The 12,247-nt window shown below is 40.7% G+C and overlaps 1 protein-coding gene across 1 annotated transcript; it reads right to left on the minus strand.

Annotated features, from left to right (window-relative positions):
* On the minus strand, positions 1-11,986 carry SLC30A6 (solute carrier family 30 (zinc transporter), member 6). Its single transcript, XM_010153460.1, has 13 exons — positions 11,899-11,986; positions 11,209-11,293; positions 10,219-10,261; positions 9,590-9,655; positions 9,093-9,173; positions 8,180-8,215; positions 7,275-7,369; positions 6,378-6,426; positions 4,108-4,227; positions 3,707-3,809; positions 3,369-3,416; positions 2,704-2,772; positions 1-1,211 (listed from the first exon to the last, which is right to left on the minus strand). The coding sequence occupies exons 2-13, from the start codon at positions 11,234-11,236 to the stop codon at positions 714-716; spliced, it is 1,236 nt and encodes a 411-aa protein (XP_010151762.1). The 5' UTR covers positions 11,237-11,293; positions 11,899-11,986; the 3' UTR covers positions 1-713.
* Positions 11,987-12,247: the final 261 nt, after the last annotated feature.

A 12,247-nucleotide genomic window follows, 5' to 3' on the forward strand; every position in this document is an offset into this window, starting at 1 on the left:
TTAGTTTGAAATATTTTATTTCCCAGTATATTGCTAAATAATTTTGCAGTTAAACCAAAAAGGAAGAAATATCAGTGATGAACATGGAGTTCTTACATCTAGAAAGTGGTTCCTGAACTGTCTGAATTTCTATAAAAGCATCGATAAAAATGTAAAAACATGGTCTCACAAAATTAATGAGAATCTGAAATGCCAGATTGTCTTCACAATGGCCACAGTATGAACACTGATGGAGTTTTGCAACCAAAACCCGATTGTGACTTTGCCAAAAGATGGCTTAATACCGCAATCAAAACAGCGCTAAAACTGGGACTTGTATTTCTGCAGTTTCCTATTCTCTCTCAGCTGTTCCACATTCCGTCAGCAAGTCTCATTAGAAAAATACAATGCTACCCGGTCACGATTTTACTCTCCTACGGCGTTGTGCTGTATCTCAGTACGTTCCTGGGAAAATAAAGTGAATAAAAAGATGAGTAGAAATAGAGGATCTATAAAAACTACCTGTGAAGCATCCTAAGTCCGGAAAACATTTGTGGCATTACACAGGCTACGGCCAATGCAAATTAAAAATTGCAATTTAACCATTTCATCAGTATGAACAATGCACTTGGTTCCCAGCCATTTAGAATGATCTCACATTCCAAATGTTGATAAAAATTGGGTAATAAAAGAATTAAGTCAGTACCCTTAAGTACAATAAATAATGGTGTTTATTATGGTCGGGGTTCTCCACGACTGTTTGTTCCATATCTGCTTGGGACATTTGTAAAGCCAGTTCTGAATCCTTGAGTTGGTCCTGTTCCGGGTATTCCAAATCCTTGATTGAGTACACTGCTGCAGGGTGCAGATCCATGATTAAATCCCAGTCCATAGGGCCTCGTCTGAGTGTTTAAAAGGATGACTGGACTCACGTTTTTGCCGGGTGTATTAAAAGAAAACTCTGGCGGTGGGCTGCTGGGCTTAGCTGGAGTGGATGTAACGGGGTTCAAATTCTCAGCAGCTTTCAAGGACGGCAGTGGGATAACATGATGATCCGAAAGGCTCAGAATATTGTTTGCAATAGGCACAGATGATAAAGTAGGTCTGATCCAGTCATCTTTGAAAATCTGAACAGTCAAGGTAGAGACCAACGTGTACAATCTGTTAGTGACATGGGCAAGTACCATTTGTTCATTTGCATCTCTCCGAATTCGGACATGTACTGATCCAGCCTAGAAAGTGATAAAAATAAGTTGGCTGTTAACTGTGACTTCAATGACTCCCCAAATGCATTCAAGAAGAGGCAAGTTATCCTGCAGAGAATTACAGGATAATTACAGTTATCCTGCAGAGAATTACAGAATCTGCAGTGGAGGCTCCCGACTGAGAAACTTACTCAGTAATTCCACAGCTAGGATACATTTTGACCTTTCCTAACATGTTGATCTCTTATGAACATATCAGGATCATCATTCAGGACAAGCGAGTCTTAAAACCAAACTATGAAATGTGCATGTGTGATGGCAGGAGAGGGAAGGCAACAGCCAGGAAAGAACGTGGCCCTAAAGAAGGACAAAGTGCAGACAAACTCCATATGCCCAGTTGAGGAAGAAGTGTCATCACTGTGTTTTGGAGCAGGCAGAGGACAACACGCGTGGCGGACATGCTCCAAGGGGGACCGTTAGCAAGGACAGAGGTAGCGCTCCCTGTGGAACTCAGACTAAGAGCTTCTCCTGGATGCGCGCGTAACTGCGGGCTCCCCCGCCTTCCTCTCAGCGGAAAGAGAGGGGGTGAAGCTCCTTCACCCTCAGCTACTGCTGCAGGAGAGAACAGGACACAAAACAGAACTCCTCACATGCTTGTTCAGTTCATATTTAATGGAGAACAGGGTTCGCAGCTCGTGCTATATAAGCCATTTTCACATCAGATGGTGCAGCTGAAAACACAGCCGCACCTCAGGAAGCTTCTACTACAACCTGGGAGATGCTAGTAGGTAAACAGACATACAAAGGTTTGTAAATATCTGTGATCAGCCCAACAACACTGTGATCCAGTATTTTGGGTGGCAGAATAGTAAACTGAAAGCTGTTGTCACATTGGCAAGTCAGAGCTGCTGCCTTTTCCTTTTTTAAAGAAGGGTAGCATAATCAAAGAATTCAGAGGGAGATAAAATCTCGATTTCCCAGCTGTCACAACACACCTGCATCAACTTGGGAATAACCAAGTTCTGTGTGATCATTCTGCATCACAGAAACACCTTCACTGCTTTCAGAATATCGGGCCGTAACTGTAGCTGTTTTCTTGCACCCCCTCCTCCAGAAATGACAAAACCATACGATTCTGCTGGAGACCTTTGGTACCCGAAGGTGGATTTTTTCTCCCCTCCGAGACAATTTACACTAATACGCCATTTGAAAAATGTCTTTACCATTGTTACTGTTACTTTTCTTTACTGACAAAATACAACAGAAATGCTAAAAGAAAACGCATGCTTTAATCCAGAGCTGCAATAGCCGTGAACAATATTAAGCAATAAAAAAGCTTTAAAAAAAATATTAAGGCCAGAGAAGTTTTGCAATAAATCACAAGGACCGAGTACTGACTGCATCTAATTTTTTATATTTAAGATTTCACAAGCAATATCTCACTTAGTTAAACAAAAGAGTAAGTAGTAACTGACAGCTCTTTTTTAAAGGCTAGAAAGCCAATAAAGACGTAACTTACCAAAGTGCCAAAACCTAATGTCCAGAAATGCTCATTTCGAACTTCCAAGACGCCATCCAAAGTTGAAACCTAATTTTACAGAAACATCCAGAAATGTGAAAATAAATTAGAAATAATGTTTCAAATCATTTGAGAGATGTAATTTTACACACAGACAGCAGATAACACAGCATTTTCAGTAGTCAAATAAGTTTCCACACGCAGAATGGACAGCGTCTGTTAATGACGCCAACTAATGCTTATCTACTGTACTTCTGCGACCCCTAAACATCCAAATCCATTGAAAAAGCGCATTTACATTTCAAGTAACCCTTGCTGCCAAACTGCAGTGTTTTCTCAACTTGATATGCTGCGAGTCAACTGCTGCCTGTAGTCTCCCTTCCTCCCTCCACTCACGTGTGTAAACCACTTCAATGGTAGCTCGAATTCAGCTAATAAAAACAACAGCCTGCACTACTTTAACAGATTTGTTCCAGATACCTGAATGACACTATTCATCTTGGATAGTAAGGTCCATATTTACTACATGCAGCTAAAAAAGAACATTAAAAAAAAGTAATTCTTTTGCAATCTTCTTGGGACTACTCACAAAAACTCTTCACATTCCTGAATGCTTATTCAGTGTTAGCAGTGCACCCTGCTTTACATACTACACACTGACTTACCTCTCTAAGGAGTTTATCTAACTGGCCAATCACATGAGGTGGGGTTGTCTTTAAGAGAAAGAAGGGGGAAAAAAAAGAAAGAAAAGAAGTTACAACAAAGATTAACTGCCCCTGTTTAAGTAAGAGAGTCCTAAGTCTGGTCTACCTACACAAGAGCGCAACAGCATTACAGGATAAATTCCTACAGCTTCATGATGCGTATTTCTACTGCCCTTAAAATTCTTCTGGCACATCACAAATTGCCTTGGAACACTTCTTACGTACTCCAAACAGATTTTAGGCTTTAACGTTTAACAAACTGACACCACCAAACCCCTTGTTTTGTGACAGTGCCTTACCTGGAGCAGTACTTTCCCACTGTAGACACTCATGGGATACATGGTACCAAATGTCATCAAAGCAATTGCTATAGCAGAGGCTGTGTCTACAGCGAAATAATTGCTAGAAAGAGCAATTTTGAAGAAAAACAGGTATTTACATTTTTGAAAGGCGTAAGAATTTATATTTGATTCTTTTATATCATATACACTTACAGAATATCACATATACTAATCTCATCTGAACTATACATCTCTGAAGGAAGCTAATATATTTCATGGTGTCACAATCCCATTCACACAAAACACAGCTTTGGATGAGATCATTCTTTCCACATAAAAAATGCAATTTCCCATAGACTGGATACAAAAAGAGGGTTGTTTTTTTTTGTTTGTTTTGTTTAAACCACCACTGTACTTACTTGATTTCGATGAGCATATACGTAATGCAAAGAGCTAGAGCTCCAGCAATATCAATCAAGACAAAAGGGTTCATTCGTGGCAGAAAGATGCTGCTCAATCCTGGGATGATTCCACAAATACTGTAACAAAACAGAACAAACAGTTGTCAGCTGGCTGCTCATCGTTACTTCAAAGCCCTTAAAAAGTTACACCCACTGTTTCAGCATTTGACTTCAAATATGCCTTGCAGTCACAGCAAACGATGTCTCTGAGGTCTGTAAAGGCCCTTCCAACTCTGCTCAAAGTTTTGTATGAGTCTGATGTCAGCAAAAGTTAATCAAATTTAGATCCACGTCACATTCTTTCTCACATCTGAAACGAATACTTACCTCTTGCATCTTAAGTTTGCTTTAAGTCTACCTTCCCATCTACAAAACGTTATACTACACTAATATTTACACAGTTTTTCTACAAGTTAAAGTACGTATCTTGTGTTACTTCGTATTTTCTGGGAACACAGCTGGCTCTGTCTGCTGTACGCAGCATAAGTACTTCACAGGTTCAGACACCGCTACCACCTGAGGTTAAATCTGCGCAGGGGGGGAGGGGGTTTGCATATCACTAGTCTGCAATCCACCTGTTGTGCAAGTGTTCTAAAGGCAAAGCGAACTCATTCGTGGAGTCTGCAAAGAGGGAAGGGACCAGCTAGCTGAATCAGAGGAGACTAAAAAAACCAGAAGGGAACATTGGGAAAAGTTAGTTATTTATGGTTATCTCCTATCAATGGGAGCACGAAGAGAGAAAAGGGTTTCTGCCCTTCCCAGTGAAGATCACATACTGGAAAATCTGAAGGAAAAGACAACATGAAATGTTTTGTTGCTCTGCTTAGAGCCAACCTATGTTTAGACATCATGTGCTACTCTGCTCCTGTAAGAATTTTTAATCGACATAATTATATAAAGGTGCAGACATTCTGTCATCAGCACTGCTTCACAGAACACAGTTGAAATAGCTGTAAACATACTAACCAAATTTAATAATTTTTAAAAGATTGTTGGCCTAATTGTTGCCCAGAGAAGCTGTGGATGCTCCATCCCTGGAAGGGTTCAAGGCCAGACTGGATGAGGCTTTGAGCACCCTGGTCTAGTGGAAGGTGTCCCTGCCCATGGCAGGGGGGTTGGAACTAGATGGTCTTTAAGGTCCCTTCCAATCCAAACCACTCTGTGATTCTGTGATAACTGTCTACAGGTTATTTCAACAGCCAGTTGTAATTCCAGACTGTTGATCTGGGAGCCCTCCAAGTTACTGTCCTTCCCCGTTAGACCACGTTACCACATCCTTAAAAGCAAATCTCTGCTAGTGTCTCCGAATGCTATCCATGGGTTTTAATGTTTTAAACTGGAACTCCAGGTACTTGGGCTACCCTACTGTTAGTCTTCCAAAGCTGGTTTGTAGAATTTGAGTCTGAGGATACAATTGGTAATTTTATACGGATATAAAGCAACTCTTCCATTTAACAAACCTGCGTGCTCTGCTCTCCTCAACCCTATGCAAAAATCTCAACAGGCAGGAACAGATGGGCTTTGCTGCACACGCAGTGCGTTACACAATATGGTTTAGCATTCTGGTTTTCTGCTGACAGCGTCAGTACTTGGAAGAGCACAGATGGCTCAAAATAAACGCTTCCGACATCTGACCAAGGTATTTGCAAACACTGTTGTCTTGCATTCAGATATCCAATACAAGCAAGAGAGTTGACAGACAGAATGAATGAGCAACACTGCTTCCGCCCCTGGAAGACACAGACTTCCCAGTTTCCTGCAGGACAGGCGAGGAGTTTCCACGGCGACATTTCAGTGAGTAACCCGATTCATACCTCGCATTTGAACTGCAACAGTCCCACTCATCTGCCCAGCCCAGAGTAAATAAACCCAAATTACTACAAAATACATGGATCAGGGAATGACAGTTGAGAAGAGCAGTTCAAGTCTGTACGGCGCAAAGCTAGTTTACCTCACCTCACCCAAGGAGCATTACATACAACGTACCAAACACATCCCAAGGGAAAGTTACGCACAAAGATGTACTCCTATTAGACTGATGTCTCTGGGAAATAAGAGAGACAACGTTTGGTCTAGAGTTTGCACTAGATCTACAGCAGGTAAGGCTATTTTAAAAGCTCTAATACGCCACAGTTTACTGCCTCAATACCCATCCAAATCATTCTTATACACAAACCCACAACTCTGCCTTCCAGAAACTAACAACTTTGAAAAACATAAAGCTTTACCTTCTACTAAGATCTGCAACGTGCTCCTGAAGCCAGCTTGTGCTGGCAGCTGCAAAAGCAAGAAGATAATAAAATCACTACAAGTAAACTTGGACTTATTCATGCACAGTGAATAAAACTTCATCTCCACAGATTCACTGTCACTTGAAAAAACAAACAAAAACCCCCACAATTTTTCCAGGCAGTAAAATGCCTGTGTCCCATATTAATTTGAACTGATTAAATACAAATATAACTGCAGATTATAACTGTCATAATTATATCTTGCATATCATATAAAGTATAATACATAATGTCTATAAAAAAATTTAACCAAAACTATATTCACTGAAATGAAGCATTATTTATGGCAAAATACACAGAAAACCATGAGAACAGGACAGCTTCTCACAACTGACTAGTTTTCAAAATGCTCAGTGGTCCCCCAACAGTTAGCGGGAATGACTGCAAGCCTACTTCATGGGAAAAGTCCCAGGTAAAAGAGCTATTGAGCAGAGTTATCACATTAATTTATTTTCAATCCATTAATATATCCATAAATTGTCTTCAAAAGTTCTGATATCTGTCAGATGACCTTCACTGGTTGAATCTAAAATGCTGAAATAAAAGGGTACTTCAGCATTACAACGATACTCAGTCTATCATATTAATGACTACATCCTACTCCAAGAGTCCTATAAGCAAACTAGGGTTGAAATTCAGAACTGCAAAAAGTTAGGTTAATGAGAGTAACACATACTCGCTAGTTAAGAAAGTTAGGAGTTACACCTTGACAAAAGGCAGGAGGGTTGGAACTACATGATCTTTAGGTCCCTTCCAACCCAAACCAGTCTGTGATTCTATGAAAAAAAGAACGTTAAAATCTCTTCCCAATTCCTGCTACAGATGATCACCTACCTTCAGAGACATAAGCAAAAGGCTTATTCCTAATGGAAAGCATTGTAAATAAGTTGAAAAAGAGAGCCACAAAAGTACCAACCAGCAGTCGCCCCCTGGGGAAAAAAAACCCAAAGTATCTTAATTTCACATCAACACAAAACATGAAATCAAGCTGTAGCTACTAGTAACAGTATCAAAATACTCTGCTTGGTATCCTTCGCTGAGACTGAAAAGAGCAGTACGATAAACCACTGCAGTGCTTACTAACTGGCAGCGTATTCTCTTTTCAGGGGTTATACAAGGTCACCCAACTCCGTACGTTCGCGTTACACCATTATGCTGTATGTAACATTCATTGTGCAGAGTACTGTGTGCAATTAGTTGTGCAACACGCACGCACACGTGTGTGTCCTTTGAAGACACACTGTCCCCTCAGTGGCAGAGCTGAAAAAGCTTAGTTTCCCATGGAGTTATGCCCTATGCGCCTAGCCTTTCCTAAAGGGAACTACAACTTCACCATCAATCCTGTGTCCCAGTCTTTCACCCCATAACACCTTTTTTCCCTTTCCCCATGTTCTTCAGTCTTCATCATCCTCACCACACCTCCAGTTCCCTAACGATCTCGGCATCCTCCCCCCTGCCCCCAACGTACCAGTCTCCCAGGAGGCCTCCCTAAGAAATGAGGGTACGCAGATTAGCAAAACCAGCACTATACAGTTAAACCTTTACTTCAGAGGGCATGTGTGTTACGCTGCAACTGGACCTTGAAAAAAACTGTTTGCAGTATAGCGTGCGCGTGGTTTGAAACAAATGCCAAGGCACCAAACCCAATCTGGTGTTGAATGTACGTGCGCGATTAATACCTGCTAGGTTAAGAATCAGAAACGTGAAAGGGCACTTGACGTGTCAAAATAATTGCTTACGTGTGTATCTCGGGTTGTTCCAGAAACCGCTCTGCACTACAAAAACAATTGAAAATTTAAGTTATATTCATTCATACAATAGAACCTTGATACCCGAAGCGTATTTGTTTCAGTTCTGAGGCACGAGCTGCCATTCAAAAACAAAACTGACAGATACAGTACTGCAAAAAAAAGAATCGCTTCAATAAGCACAGCAGTTTTTGTAAGTGATGAAAGTGTTTAACACTGAAAAGAAGCAGGGTGTAACTGAGATTTCCCAACTATTTCCAAGGTGCTAGCTACCACGAGTGCTGCCTACACAATAAAAAGATGCTTGTCAATGGACATGACAAAAAAATACTGCTACTGCCACCACTGGTGTTGGTAACCACAACAAACTATGCCTGAAATCCCCCACTCAGAACCTCTCGCTAAGCCAGGCCAAATAAGGTAGACGTTGGATACTGTGGTGGATACCCATCTTTTTTTTTTTTACCTACCAGTAAAATAAGAAGTGAGCTTCAGCTGTAACAGAAAAACCTATGGTGAGCTTTGGGAAACTCCTAAAATGGATGATACCGAAAACTTGGAGGCTTTGACAGCGCGCCATTGCTGGAATTCACTGCGGTGTACAGTCAATGCAACAGCTCAACCTATAGTATAAAACTGCCAAGGTGTTAACACGCCCCTGTATAGAAAGAACAGAGCCCTTGAACAGAGAACAGGAAGGTACAGTGCCCCAGCGTACCCAGCCTACATTTGTGGAATCTATGTAAGTGAGCACTAAGGTTTAGCAGTATTTTTAAAAGATCTGCAGTTTCTTCTCTACAGTCTCTCTCTACAGGCACCATTTGTAGAATCCACACGCTTCTGCTCAATCTAGAGTAGTGTCACACGTAACAAAACGTTAAAAGAAAATGGTACATAACCCTACCTTTCTTTCAGTATAAAAAGAGCACCAAGCTGTGCCAGAACTGTAGATGCAAATACGGCTAGAACTTCAAACCTTTCAAACCTGAAATTTGAGAATTACATTTAGAAAAACTGAACAGTGCACCAAATGCATTCTGGTCTGTGCAGGAGCCAGCAGGACAGACCTACTATCTCCAATTCTTTCAAGAGTGGACAGATGGGAAGAGACTGGATGTTTTATGGTATAGGCATTATTTTCAATTTCTTTTAAGCCAACACTCCACTTATCGCAAACAGCTTCAAGTCAGGCATTTCTTAATTATTTTTCTGGCCCTCCCCTTTCCTCTCCCCCCCTGTTCTGCAAGTGTTCTTTACAGCATCAGTCTTGGGTCTCCTTGTTTTCAGGCTCTCCGACAGCCAGACCGTTAGTCACGGCTGTTAGGGGATACAGGCAACGACAGCCAGCACCGTACCAAATGCCGTATAAATCAGACACTAGATCTTGTTCTCAGTACTTACCCAAATGAATAGACTGGGCTGGGTTTCTTCATCATCACCCAGTAGCTTATTAGACATGTTACCAAACTGAAAAAAGCGGGAGAATTAGACTAGGATAAATAAATAAATAAATCATTTTGTTCAGAAACGGGAAAAATACTAAAAATATCTAATGACCTTATTGGTAGAGGGCACAGGATCTAGCTCTTGAAATACTGTGAAAGAGAGACAGCCTTACATATTCCCTGTTTTCCTGAGGCTAAAACCGAAGGATGCTTCAGAACCAATGACTGTGGCATTAGGGAAACGTTCCGAGTGCGCCACCAGGTAAGAGTTTGATGCCAGATCTTGGTTTATGCTGTTGCTCATCCGCACAGATGTGTTGTTACGTGACTGTGTATGTGCACACAGCACATGTATCTGCTACATATCCACGGCTCATTACTAGGCAATCTCAATACAGCTACGGTGTTTCTCATCGTCTGTTTATTGTGAGCTACAATTTTATGCTCATTTAAGTGATATTTAAACTAGTTAGCATTTCTGTACTGATGACTAATAACATGTGTCCATCTGTAAATAGATTTTATATGCACAGCAATATGCAAAGACAGAAATGAACACTAAGAATAAACGGGAAAAAAACTCACCTGAAAAGGTCAAAGATTGTCAAATACGTGTAAGCAGTTAAAGCTGTAAAAAAAGGCAAATATTAAAACTTTATATAATTTTTCAGTGCAGAAATCTTTTAAGTCCCTCTCGTGCCACACTTTTTTGTCTTCTACCCATGTAAACTGTCACAGCTGATGGAGCAAGTCTGTCTGTCTTTGGCATGTGTGTACACTATGAATGTCCCAAGCACACCAATATATTTAATTTCATGAACAGGTGGATTATGGCAATCCTAATTCTGATAAAGCACGCATTAATGCCCAGATACAAGCAGTGTTAAGCTTCTGGCCAAGTTGTGACTAAGAATTTAAATGCAGAAAAATTCAGGAGATCTTCTAGAAACACAACATCTGCCAAAGCAAGAGATCCGTTATGTGCCTCGTTACAGGGAAAAGTAGGTTCAGTGGTATCTTTCCCTTGTTTTGCTTCTGCGATCCATCTCAAAACTGCAAGAAAACTTGAGTCACAAATTAAAAAATGTAAGGTAATCTACTGCCAGTACCGATAATGCAAAGCATCTTGGAGCCCCTATACAAAAGTAGAGGAGATACAGAGATATTGGAAAGGGGCGTTCCTGGAATAGGACCAGCCTTTTGCTGCACTACAAACATCTTCATTTAACTGCAAGTGAGGGTCTCTACACATCACCGGTACTATTTATATAGGGAACAGGTTTGAGGACTAGCTTACCAGTCTACCTTTTTTGCAATCTTAAAGAAGGTACTGCAGAAAGAAAACGACCAGCAGGGCTGGAAACCCTTGCAAACTCTGAAGGACTTTCACCCATCCACACCTGCCTGGGAGAAATGCCCCTAAACCGACTGTGGCAAACCAAAACGAAGCACTTTCCAAACCTGGCCGTGCAGCCACCTGACTCCATCACGCGCAGAACTTTGCTTCTGTAGAACTTCCTGAGCTACGAGACACATGGCGGTTGGCTGTAGTTTCAGGACAAGAGGGCCACCTACCTATGCTGTTTGTAGAGCTGCACCACATTAGCAGGAAGCTGATACATATTAGATTTATAGCACCAAACAGCAAGATCTTCCAAGACTGTTGATGAGAATAAATATGTATTTTTAATTCTTCCAAAATTTACAAGACAAAACCATATCTATCTGGCTTTAAAAAACAATGCAGTACTTCACTGGGCAAGCAGAACTGGCTTCTCCTCCCTCCCAAAAAATTTACAACTCATTTCAGAGCAAGCCCATATTCTATTTTTAACTTTATGGATTGTCTCAAAACTCGCCTATAAACAGTGCTTGTGCACCATGCTTAAAATACCTTTTTGGTCTAAAAAAAGATAAAAAATCTCCCCTGTATAACACATGCATGTAATTACAGCACACACCACCCGACCTTTGAAGACAGACTTACACAACTTGATGTTAGTGAATTCCTTTCCTTGTGCTGGAACTCAGGCCCCAAAAACATCTCTGCATGTTCAGTTTGCAGTTCTCCTGAACATGTTAAATCTAAGTACAATCCCGGAGAACTCTACTTGATGGAATCCAGCTTGAAAGCCGGGGTTTTGTTTAAGCACAGATGGGAAATCTCAAAGAAGCATTCTCAAAATATGCTCAAGTTAGTAACGTGTAAGTTCTCACAGCTAACACCTTTCTTATTATTATTAATTTTTTAAAAGAAATACTTACCCTCCTATCTGCTGCAACCAGCCTAAATTCATGTGTTAGCTTTCCAACCAGCGATCTTTGTGATTTGCGGAACAGGTGTATCGTCCCCTTAATAAAAAATGAGAAGTTTAATTAAAAACTTTCCTTAAACTATAGTTTAAATTAGCAAAAAGCAAATCTTCATTCATGACTTTTTTTCATAATTATATCAAAGAATCAGAATGATATTCTGTTAACTAGAGATAGCCTGCAACCATTTAATTCGGCCATGTGTTTTGCTAACCATTTTACATGGTTATCAAAGGGATGACTGACTTAGAATCAAGCTTCTTTTAGATATAATCCAGAATTCCAGTTTACTGGAACACCT

Source organism: Eurypyga helias, unplaced genomic scaffold (assembly GCF_000690775.1).
Source record: "Eurypyga helias isolate BGI_N326 unplaced genomic scaffold, ASM69077v1 scaffold18110, whole genome shotgun sequence".
Lineage (NCBI taxonomy): Eukaryota > Metazoa > Chordata > Aves > Eurypygiformes > Eurypygidae > Eurypyga > Eurypyga helias.

Excerpts from the sequence above, each read along its gene's own strand:
- SLC30A6 (XM_010153460.1), bottom strand. The coding sequence starts at position 11,236 with ATGTGGTGCAGCTCTACAAACAGCATAG. Across the intron at positions 9,656-10,218 it reads ACAATCTTTGACCTTTTCAG|TTTGGTAACATGTCTAATAA; the intron begins GTGAGTTTTTTT and ends CGCTTTTTTCAG. Across the intron at positions 3,810-4,107 it reads TATATGCTCATCGAAATCAA|CAATTATTTCGCTGTAGACA; the intron begins GTAAGTACAGTG and ends TGCTCTTTCTAG.